This window comes from Eretmochelys imbricata, chromosome 26 (genome assembly GCF_965152235.1).
Source record: "Eretmochelys imbricata isolate rEreImb1 chromosome 26, rEreImb1.hap1, whole genome shotgun sequence".
Classification (NCBI taxonomy): domain Eukaryota; kingdom Metazoa; phylum Chordata; order Testudines; family Cheloniidae; genus Eretmochelys; species Eretmochelys imbricata.
Window position 1 is genome coordinate 3,597,241 of NC_135597.1, and position 12,551 is coordinate 3,609,791.

General features: G+C 40.1%; 1 protein-coding gene across 1 annotated transcript in view; it reads right to left on the reverse strand.

Annotated features, from left to right (window-relative positions):
* Positions 1 to 12,551, reverse strand: part of UNC5D (unc-5 netrin receptor D) — a 158,782-nt gene that overhangs the window by 49,950 nt on the left and 96,281 nt on the right. Inside the window, exons 8-9 of the mRNA XM_077805542.1 lie at positions 7,079 to 7,264; positions 1,089 to 1,466 (exon numbers count right to left, since the gene is read on the reverse strand). Of these exons, the coding sequence (XP_077661668.1) occupies positions 1,089 to 1,466; positions 7,079 to 7,264 (564 nt within the window). The remainder of the gene's footprint in view (positions 1 to 1,088; positions 1,467 to 7,078; positions 7,265 to 12,551) is intronic.

Consider the following 12,551-nt stretch of genomic DNA (forward strand, 5'->3'; position numbering starts at 1 on the left):
AGTTGTCAAGTGAAATCAAACTCTAGTCAAAAGTGAATCTCAACTCTAGGATCACTAGAATCCAAAAGGTGCCCAATTAGCTGGAAAGAGTGGCATCAGGCCAGTTCTGACACACATTCCATTTCACAATACCAAAAGGTGTAGTCAGCACCACATAAATGCACTGGCACAGTGTAAAAGGCTGCAGAGATGCAATCTTAATATCCTTTATTTGATTCTAATTTGGTTTCACACAGTGGCTGCAAGTTTAAAAAAACTTCATTTCCTTTTAGCAACTAGCAAGCAGAGCTAAGACGAGAATCTCACGCTAAGTTACAAAGCTCAAAAGTCACAAAGCAAACTTCATCTATTAGTAATGCAAATTTAGCCCCTCCATTTTAAGCGAAGTTCTGATGTTCAACCCAGTACTGAGCTGGCAGTTAACTTGGAAGTGATGTACTCTGGAGATGTCCTTTCACAACAGAGCTAAGTTAGAAGGAAAAAACAACAACCTTGGAAAATCCCCAAAACAAACAACAAACTAATTAGACCCCAACAGGTGTAGCCACACACAGCAGTTTTCATTCAGAACAGTGGCTGTCCTCAAAGGTCTCTCATCGTTATGATATCCCACAGGCTTTTCTGTCGCATCATCCTGATATCCATCAATGTTCACTGGGTCAGTCATTGATATAATTAGACCGTGAGGGACAAATTGGAAAGGGGAATCTAAGACCCTGATTCACCAATGAGCTCCTGACAGGAGATGTATGGTGGGATCAAGAACCCGGTAAGAAAAAAAGGGAGTCTTCTACACTGGCATAAGTTTCATACTGAGGAGTCATGAGAAGGTGTTGGATTATAACAGCTCAGACACAATGCTGACTTATCAACATGTAATAAACCCCTATCTCTGAATTTGGCCCTGGCTGTAATCTTATTAAATGATCTGGTAGTAACAACTGTCTTCTGGGCGAACAAGATTACTGTAATTTTCACATTTCCCAATAAGTGAGCTCCTGTCTTCTTTATATCATGATATGCTATAAAGCAAAAGGGTTTAAATCACATCTGTCTTGTGTGCTTTAAAAAGTAGATGATCGACCTACCTGTGTTTGGCATCGCTAAACGGCCACCCAGGTGGCCAAAAATGCCAGTTGTTCTCAGCTCACTTCTTGTTGAAAGAGATGACAGATTCTGAATGTATGTAGTTTTGTTCCTGGCATGGATTGTCGTAAAGCCTCTGTTGTTCCCATGGGGAAATGTTCCAGAATGTGCCTTTCCGTGATACTCGGCCCGCTCTGTCACCCCCAGGGAAACCATGAATGAACTCTGAACTTTGACTTTGATGTCTGACAAGGGATTAAAGAGCGAAGATTCTGTCATGAGCTCCTTGTCCATGGGGTCCTGCAGGCAGATGGGTCCGCTGTACGTTCTGCTCACTGTCAAATCAGGCTGCATGGATGAGTTCAGAAGCAGGGAGTTACCTAATGAAAGGAAATTGATTGAGTACTCAGTTACCATTTTACATGCAAGGGAAACTGTTATGTGCACAGTGGTTCCTAGAAAAATGCCTGCGTACCAGGATTTAATCTGAGTAATGGAAAAATAGAGGAGGGAGGTGGAGTTCCACACCCACACAGGAAAAAGTCTGTTTATCCACCTTTCCATTTTATGTTGTACCTTACAATTTTGGAGTGTGGCCCAGTGGTTAAAGTAGGGGGCTGCGTGTTAGTTGCAAAATCAGGGATAGAACCTAGGACACCTGATTCATTGTATGACCTTGGGCAAGTCACTTTAACTGGAATTTTCAAAAGCACCTTAGTAACTTTCGGTTGGGCTTGTGCTCATAAGTCAGTGAAGTGCTTTTGAAAATCCCCCCTTTCGCCTTTCCATGCCATGGTTTCCCTATCTATAAAAATGGATAGCTTTTTCCTACCCAAAGAGGAGAGTTGTGAGGCTTAATTAACATTTGTAAAGTGCTCAGAGATCATTAGATGAAAGTCGCTGTACTAGAAATGCACAATATACTTTTTGCAAAGGCTGTTGTACTAATTCTTTTGTTATTCACTTTAGCCCAAATTATAGGTTCCTTCAGGGTACTAATTCAGTGGCTAGTCTGGAAAACAATGTCCATAAAATATAGTCAGCTATAGATTAACTACAAAATTTTGGGCGCCTGACTCTTATGTGGTATAACTCCTTTGGCTTTAGTGAAGCAATGCTGACTCACATCAGCTGAGGATCCGGCCCTTGATATCCATGGGCATCTAATGATCATTTGTTGCAACATATCCATCTCATATATTGACAATAAAAAAACCTGCTCTTAGAAGATAATGTGTCTCCCTCTTCTGTTTGCAGTTAAACTTTGAAAAGCAATCCAGCCAATATAACAAAGAATAAAATCAGAACAGATGCTGGAAAATTATTCTGTTGGGCTTCACAAATGTTAAAGCAGAATATTTTCTGATCTAGTTCCTTATCTTGCAATGAGCTCCATATAGGGAGATATAGGTAAAAAAATCCCAAGCCCACATGGAACCTCAGTCAAGTGGATATATGCAGGTGCCTAGAATCGGCTGGTATAAAGTCCATTGAAGGATTTGTGCTTCTTGCCAGATCAAGTTAAAACTTTCAAACAAGCCAGCCTCAGAGGCTAAGAGATGTCTGAAAACACTCAGAGTCTGAGATGCAAGGTTTTATCCTTGTTTTGATAATTCCTAGAGAAATGTGCATTAATTCATCACACTGGCATCCTCCTTCTGATCTCTTCACTACCACTCATCCAGCTTTCCTCTCGTTTTCCAATGCTCTCAGAAATCAGAATCACGTGGCAACGTCCCAAAGGAGATGGAACAATGCAACAGATCTAAAGGATACTTGAACACCATGTTTTCCTATGCTCCAGTCGGTGTCAAGGCACATGTAACAAAGGAGTCAAATGTAAATCAAATGAAAACATGTCTGAACACAACTCTTTTAGTGAGCCTATCGGAAGGTATGGATTCAGGCTTGAAGGAAACTAGGTTGACTAGACATGTGGGACCACAACTATCCAGAAAAGGTTGGCTCCAAATCTAATTCTGGGTGATGAATGACTCAGAGAACACCCGGTGAAAGAGGAGGAGAATCAATAAATGTAAGGCCTAAATTTTCAAGAAGGACTTGTGATTTTTGGGTTCCCAACTTTAGACGTTTAAAAAGCATCCAATTTTCAGAAAGTGATGAGCCTACCCACCCTTTGAAAATTAGGCTCTTTTAATGTGTCTCAAGTTGGACTGGTAACATCACTAATCATTCTCAAAAAGTGTAGAATTTGGATCCCTCAGAAGCTCCATTCTCACATACTAGCAGATCCTTTCATTTCACGCTTGGGTCAACAGATCCGTGTCTAATCTGCTACAAAAACTTGAATTGCAGACAAATGTCCTCCTGCAGTTCTAGCTTCCACTGAATATTTTCATCAGCACCACTGATAAATAAGGCAATAGGCATTTTAGCTGCTTACTCATTGTGGGTAATGACTGCTCTAATGCATATTTCTAACCAAATGCTGCTGCCTTTGGTATGATTTCTCTTTAGATGAAAATAAGCATAATTTTTAAGCCTTTCTTTGCAGCTCTCAGCATCTTAAAAAAGAGGGGGGAAGGAGTCATTCCAAAGTCCTAGCTTTTGGTTTTTCTTTTTTAAATGATGTTGCTGTCAATATAACACAACAGCAGAGATTCTCACTATATTTTCTCCAGCTCAGATGGTATTAAAGAAACGGGGTGTCTTCAGATGTTTGTGTATAACTGATTGTTCAGAATGATTAGATTCAAATGTAAAAAGAATTCCCATGCACACCAACTCTTTCCTATCCAAAAGGTGGCAATTAAGCAAGTTGCACCATTTCTCAATTAAACATGATAGACAGATTAGATAAAAACTTCTAGGCTTCTCTAAGCATAATGTACTTAAATTCCTCCTACTGCTAACCTCCAGCGTGCTAATGTCAGAAGAACTAGTCTCTTCCTCTAAATGGATTAAGGATTACGAAAAAGAGATTATTCTAAACTAGAAAGGTTAAGATTTGGGGATATCACATGAAGCTGTCAACTGAAGAAATGAAATCATGAATAATATGGGATGGATTCTCCTCTGCCATATTTGGGTCAAAATGATTCTCTGGGCCAATATGCAACTACTTCAACATAAAACAGAGTTGCCCAAAGGCTGCTATAGTTTATGCCATATGGCCATTGTTCCCAAAGGAGTGTTCAACAGCTAAAAATTGCAGATTAGAGCTGCTCTTTCCCCTTGTCAAGGTTCCTCCCCCACTCTGAACTCTAGGGTACAGATGTGGGGACCTGCATGAAAAACCTCCTAAGCTTATCTTTACCAGCTTAGGTCAAAACTTCCCCAAGGTACAAAATATTCCACCCGTTGTCCTTGGATTGGCTGCTACCACCACCAAACTAATACTGGTTACTGGGGAAGAGCTGTTTGGACGCGTCTTTCCCCCCAAAATACTTCCCAAAACCTTGCACCCCACTTCCTGGACAAAGTTTGGTAAAAAGCCTCACCAATTTGCCTAGGTGACTGCAGACCCAGACCCTTGGATCTTAAGAACAATGAACAATCCTCCCAACACTTGCACCCCCCCTTTTTCCTGGGAAATGTTGGATAAAAAGCCTCACCAATTTGCATAGGTGACCACAGACCCAAACCCTTGGATCTGAGAACAATGAAAAAGCATTCAGTTTTCTTACAAGAAGACTTTTAATAAAAAAATAGAAGTAAATAGAAATAAAGAAATCCCCCCTGTAAAATCAGGATGGTAGATATCTTACAGGGTAATTAGATTAAAAAACATAGAGAACCCCTGTAGGCAAAACCTTAAGTTACAAAAAAGATACACAGACAGAAATAGTTATTCTATTCAGCACAGTTCTTTTCTCAGCCATTTAAAAAAATCATAATCTAACACATACCTAGCTAGATTACTTACTAAAAGTTCTAAGACTCCATTCCTGGTCTTTCCCCGGCAGAAACCAGCATATAGACAGACACACAGACCCTTTGTTTCTCTCCCTCCTCCCAGCTTTTGAAAGTATCTTGTCTCCTCATTGGTCATTTTGGTCAGGTGCCAGCGAGGTTACCTTTAGCTTCTTAACCCTTTATAGGTGAGAGGAGCTTTCCCCTGGCCAGGAGGGATTTCAAAGGGGTTTACCCTTCCCTTTATTTATGACACCCCTCATCTCAGATACCTCTGACATGTCTCTTACATCTTGGTATGGGAACGGAGTACACTGGCTTTACTCCAGTTAAAGGTCACCTTTCCACACAGACTGATGCCAGGTTATGACTTCTTTGAGCTACCTGTATCATTCCACAAAGCCAGTTTGGGGAGATAGAATCTGGCTCTACATATTTAGGGTTTCCAGTTTTAAAATTTATGCCAATAAAACCCCACCAAACAATTTGCAAGAGATACACTGAGGAGGGGAAAAAAAACAAGCCAGACGTTTTCTGTTTTTTCCAGTGTTTGAAAGAGGATTCTATAGTCCCTAGAGGTCTCTCTGTCTAGATTTTTATATCATGCTCATCACCATGTTATCTGAGTATCTGAATCTCATTCCTAACTGTGTGGAATTCTGAAGAAACTAAAGCTGTAATTGGCATAAGAACAAAAACCACAAATCAGAAAATCATATATGTACCTAAGTTCTAAGAGCCAGATTCCAAAGCCACTCAAGTTAATGCAAAAGACTCCCATTGAGATCAATGGAGTTTGGATCCAAACCTTAAAACCCGGATCCACCAAAGCATTTAAGCTTGTGGCTAAAATGTTTTAAACAGTGATTTTTAGGTATGGCTGAGGGTTAGAATACATGTGAAATCTCAGACCGTTTTGGGGCTTTTTGTTTGTTTGCAAGTATTCATTTTAAAAATTCCCAAAACATCCAAAGAAGCTGCAACTGAACGAATGCATCCTAAAATAAAAGAAACTATCTGTGTGGGCATTTTTAATGTGCCTCCGTGAGGTCTCTGTGAACATTAAAACCAAACCAAAATCTCCCACACAAAACCCAAAACAAGATATTTATAAAAAAATGAGTTTCCAAATGAAATAAGAAGCTAATCTCAGATAATGTGGAAAAGATATAATTGCAAATTATATACCACTCCTCACAGGCAACTTGAACTTCCAGATAAATGAGTAAAGTTCCTCTGCATCAAAAGTTTTTAATTTATGCTCTGTGGAGCATGTCTCTCTTGGAAAGTAGAATGAATGAGAGTGTGTGAGTGTGGGTGATCACGCACATGCATACACACACCAATTGCAACATTTCACTTTCCCAAAGAGAAAAAAAAATTGGGCCACTTTCACACCAACCCACCCACAATAAGGCCAGCATCTAGTTTAGAATACTGGTACCGAATCAAGAAATACAAGATTTTATAATGATCACCACTTCAGTTCAAAATCTCATTTTTTTTGGCCAAGGAAATATTCCTGGAAACTGACTGCTTTTTAGCATGGGGTTTTATTTGTGTCTTGGAAAATCTACCAGTGAACTTCTAAAGTCCTTTAACAAAAAGAAGCAAATAAATATATTTTCACAACTGTGCGTCTTCGACTATTCTATATATCTTAAAATATAGAAATTTGCATGCAAACAATGTAACATAAAATGCTTGAAAATTAGTTGTTTAAATTAGGAATATAACAAATGAAAATTTAATCACTTTCAGTTGGGAAACAGAAACAGAAGAAGTAGGAACTGAGTAGGAATTTACTAAATGCTAATGATTTCTGCGTTTATTAGTTGTCAATGCAGTAGAACCTAATAATATACTCAACTTCTAACACACATACAGAGGGATAAACTGAGGCAAGCTGAGATTAGTCACTTGTCTGAGTTCATACGGAAATTGGTGGCAGAGACAGGAAAAGACCCCAGAATTCCAACCGCTGGGCCCAACCCTTGCCATGAGACCACACGCCTTGCTCTGTGCAAGCCAGCTCCTATGGCAGTCTCATGCAGCCAGATGCTGCAATGCTCTTTCTCAAAGAAGCTGTGAGGGAAGAGGATGAAATCACAACACTAACCTTGCCGGACTGTTTTAAAATTAAATGTCTGGAAGCCTCCTGTCAGCGCAGATGAATCAATCACGTCCACGCCGTACTCGCTCTGGCTCCGTCTATAGAGTGTAATGCCGACTACCAGCACAGCTACAGCAATGACGGCAGCCCCCAGACCTGAGTACAAGGCAATGTCACTGGCGTTCTCGATATCTGAAAGGAGAGAGGTAGGCACCAGATTAGCGACACACACTCGCATCGCCTCCACTGCCCCCAAACTGCCCACACGAGGATTGATTGGTGCATTTGGGAAGGTAAAAATTAACCTGGGCTCAGACTAGATCTTAAGACTCATTTTCCCAGTGAGGAATATGCTGAGATTTTTGGATGCTGTGTAGTGAGGGCATAGGGTGCCCTCTTGCCCAGCAACGTTGCCCTGTATGGGCATTGGTTTAATTTCTCTCCCTCTGTTTCACGTTCATAAACCTTCATGATTATTTAACACATGGGGAAAGGTGTTAAAAAAAAAACATAACAGGAGACAACTGGAACATCTGGTGTTTCCAGGAGATGGCTGGCAAGTCGTCTGACGTTTCGTGTGACTGGGGCGTTCAGCATTCGCAGGTCCATGAGTGAAGAGAACTGAGTGCAAATCTCATCCGAGCTGAGTCCCCACCCAGCAGTGTATTCCACAGGCCGGGGAGAGTACAGTGGGGTTGACAAGTATCATTCCCCATTCCAGCCTCGTGGAGATTAAGGGCTGAGTTACATTGTCTTAGTAAAGGGGAGACTCCAGAGCAACTATAGCTAGGATAGGCGCTGTTAGGGAACAAAACGCCTCTTATAGAATCAAAGAAGATATGGGTTGGAAGAGACCTCAGGAGGTCATCTAGTCCAATCCCCTGCTCAAAGCAGGACCAGCACCAACACCAGCTCTTGTCTCTCACTGGTCTCCAGGGACGTGTAGGGTTTGGGGTTGAGCCCTGATGCTCATCCAGGAGAGAGCAAAGTTGATGGAATGATTGGTGAAGTAAAGATTTCATATTTCACTCTCTCCTGTGGGCTTTACTTTACTACCTCTCAAACACAGAGCAAAGCTAAGGAGTCAGCCTACAGGGTTTGATAGCGTCCTACTAAGCTGATGGAATCTGAGACATCATCTGGAATCCCTGCAAGTGCTCTCTGCCATTAAAAACAGATATGAAACCAAACAGTGCTTATGTATGGGCAGCTTATGACCAAGTTTTTTACATTTTAAAACTTTGGTAGCAGGTGAGAGTAGCCCAGATGAAACCTGCAATAACAGAGCTGTCTGGGTCCAACTATGCATGATTGGGTGGGAGTTGGGACCAAGAACCGTGAAATTAAATTACTTGACAAGACACTTTGTGGGCCCTTAGATAATTCCCCTTATGCTGAACTCTGCTTTAGAGAAAGAAATGGTCATGTATTTACTCTGTGCAGCGTTTACTGTCTCACAATATGGTGGCTGCATTATCAAATGCATATTGGAAGAAAGCATATTATTTTAAACAAACAAATCATCGTGAAAATAAGTATGAATTGGAAATTCAGACCGAACTATTTCAATAACTGAGCAGTAAATAGAGAATCCATTGTGAAGCACTGTAACAGCATAGAGGAAGAATGCAGTATTGTATAGAAAGCCAGTAGATGGCCTTGCACCACTTAATTCTCAATCTGAGGGTTTATGTAGTGCATTATCTTGTGCCGAGCTCTGCACAGGTGGGAATTTCACCCTCAAACCCTATACTGTATGCAAGAAACAGATGGCCAGACAATTTTAAGAGAAATAGGACAGAAGGATGCTGATGATGTGTGTTGAGAAATTGTGAGCAGGGACCTAATTTGTAAAAGTTACTTTTTCTGGTTTACCACTTAGTTATTTAAACTAAATGTTGGACACGTAACTTGCCAGGAATGCACACTAGCTATTCAGCCAAATGCACCAGTGGAATACTGACAGCCCCCTAATTTCAAGGGAGCTGTACAATAGGAGCAACTAGCAGCAAAAAAAATTGAAATTAAGATATACGCTGCTATAAGTAGGCTGAAGCAAGTGGGCTATTGGTTACCAAGCTGTCCTCTACAGAATGCAAGCCAAGTACTCAGAGATATAAAGCAAACTCTGCTCACAGAATCTCCATTTACCTTAAACCAGTTCTCCTTGGATTGCATTACTTACTAAAGAGACAGAGACTCTCAGGGCTTATATTTACAGTGGCCACTCCAGAAACAGTGGCAGAAAATCTCCAACATGTACATCCTCGTGCACCTGAGCTTAAAGGGGATATACCCGTAAAGATTTCAAGCTTATGGTCCAGGAACATCTGTGAAGTGTTCAAATCTGTTGTATGAAGGCATTTCTCCTACTCTGGGTGGCTAATTGTTTCTGGGACTTTCAACATCCAGCTCCACAAGGGATATTGTAGATGCAAAGTGATGTATTGAGGAAACTTAAACACTATAACACAAATAAAAAAAAATTCAAGGTCTTTGTAGAGTTTAATGTCCTGACATGATCATTCATTTATTGTATTTGTATCAGATGCCACCTTTGTTTTGAAAATTTGCTGGCTCACTACAAAAGCAATTTTCCCTCTCTTGGTATTGACACTTCTCATCAATTATTGGGAGTGGACCACATCCACCTGGACTGAATTGGCATTCAACATTGGTTTTCTACTTGTAAGGTAACTCCCTTCTCTTCATGTGCCAATATAGATTTATGCTTGTATCTGTAATTTTCACTCCATGCGTCTGAAGAAGTGGGTTTTTTTTACCCATGAAAGCTTATGCCCAAATAAATCTGTTTGTCTTTAAGGTGCCACCGAACTCCCCGTTGTTTTTGTGGATACAGACTAACACGGCTACCCCTCTGATATTTCGCACCTTTGTTTGACTTTCATAACTTAATGCCCCTTGCACAAAACATAATTTTCTTTTGGGTCAGAGTGTCCACATGCAAAAGAAGGCCGATTGTGGTGGCAGGGGAGACGTAGGCTATAACCTAATGTTGACGATATATGGAGTACACTCAGTTATTCATGAAAGTAACCTTCAACAGTCTTACTTGTAGATCATCATTTCTAGCTAATTAAATTGCCTCTGCAGCACAAGTTCCGGAGGGTAGGTTTTTTTGGTACCTAGTTTCTGTTGGGATAAGGCTTGGGGCAGTATCTTCTTGACTGAGGCTCTTCTGAAGGAGTTCTTCCAGGAAGGGAGTTGCATCAAAGCCCATTGCTGGTTGCTGTAAGGGGAACAGTGTCTCTCTTCTGAGTTGAATTCAGAGTTTTAGCTCCTGGAGAGGGCCAGGACACATTGAAGGAACTTAAAGTGAGCGACTTCTGTGTACAGTTTGTTCTCTAGTTCTTTGCCAAAGCCCTTGGAGTTTAGCGTCTTTCTGCTTGGACTGATCTTTGATGCTGGACATGCCTCTCTCATTAAGCATTAAGATTGGATTTTTCAGTGCTGCTTCAAAATTGGGTATGGTAGTGGTGTAAGAATCTGAGCTGCCGAACAGAGCAACCTCAGGGTACAATCTGACCATGTTTAGCCTGTGCTGTCATTGGTTTGACAATGTGCCACAAAATGGGACTTTTTAAAAAAGAAAATTTAGAAACAAATTATTCTTGTCTACACTTTTCTTGATTTTGTATGTGTGTGGAGGGTGGGGTGGGGGGCTGTTAAAATCAGAACTAGATTTCTTTCGCAAAAAAATTCTGTTTAGTTGAAAAGCCATTTTATTTGTAAAAATACAAATCATATCTATTTTTACAATTTTAATTTTTTTTTTGGGGGGGGGGATATTGCTTTTCCAAGTAGCTCATTAGAAATAAAGCTCACATGTTACTGTATAAGTCATTAGCACTGGTTGAAGTTTTTGACCAACAGTAGAAAGAGACAGAGCATGTATGTTTTCATATTTAGATGATGGCAAAGGGGAAAAAGGGATATTTCAGGAGCTCCTGGGTTCTAAAAAAAGAAGAAAGAAAAATATTTCTGGAAACACAGCTCCAGATTGTTAGCAATCTTTGGTCAGCTTCTTCCCTGGGTAATATTTTACTGATGCAGATGGAGGAGAATATCTCTATGACTAAGAATAGATCAGCTATAGAGATGCTTAAGAACAGATGTGGAAAGGAATAGGAAATGATCAAAACAAGGATGACTTTAGTCATCCTTAAGGTCATGATGTTTCTTAACAGATTTTGTAGTTTACAAAGAAAATAATCATTAATCTTAGTCAGAGATCCCAGTTAGTCCATCTTGTGGCACAGGTTGTCACACAGTTTAAAAACAAAACAAAATCACCAAATTGACCCCTGACTTTCTTTTTCTTGAAACTTTATTTTTTTTTAAATTTTGGGTGAAATCAAACCCAAACCCACATAAGGTTTAAAAATACCTGGAAATAATTTTATAATGAACATATGGTATCTTTAAAACATTTGATTCTTTTATTTCTACTAAATTTTTCTTTCTACACAAACAAAAATTGTTGCTCTTGCTGTGTTAGGAAATGGGTTGGCTTTCTTTCCTCGCGTGATTGGAGAAGTTAGCATTTGTTGGCAGTTGTCATACAGAACAGGAAATGGAGGGAAGCTTTAACCTGCTATTCAATGGTCAATGTTTGCAAACCACCACTGTAATTATGGCATATGGTCTTAGGCAAGTACCCAGTTTTGACCCATGATTTGCCCAAACTTTTGCCATAACTACAATGAAAATGTTTCAAATTCTGCTCACACCATTTCTTGGAAAGTTTGTCATGCTATAAAATTTACAATGGAGTTTTGAGTCCATTTTATTATGAATTATGTTGGTGCCGAGAGGCTCAGTCATTATCAGCACCCTCTCCCCCTCCCCAGTATGGTAGGTGACATACATAAAGAGAGTAAGAGATGTTTCCTGCCCTAAAAATCTGACAATCCAAATAGACAAGACCAACAAAGGAGGTATCATTATCCCATTTTTACAGATGGGGAACTGAGGCACAGAGAAATCATGCGACTTGCCCAATGTCACACAGTGGTAGAACCTGGAATTGAACCCAGATCTCCTGAGTCCCTGCCATTAACCACAAAAGTAACCTTCTTTCCTCAGTTTCAGTCTTTAACACCAGGGTAGAAGAAAGAAAGTCTACAAATCAACTACGTTTCAATTTCTTCTCACTTATGTGTCCCCAAGCAATCTTTGTTGTTAGATAATTAACTCTGATACTCTATTCCTGACAACTTTTGTGGATAAATGGTACGTTGGGTAAGCCAGGAGATGTGTTGTTTATTATGAAACATCCTGGAATGGTATATATCCCAGAGGGTAGAAGTAATCAGTTAACAAGTGTTTGAGCTCCCCACCTTCACATTCCCGTCCTTTTGGGAGCTACATTGACCTATCCAGTAGTTGTCTTAAACATATAAACTTTGTAAAAAGTATCCCTTTTATACAGAAAAAAGTGGAAAATCTTAATTTGTTC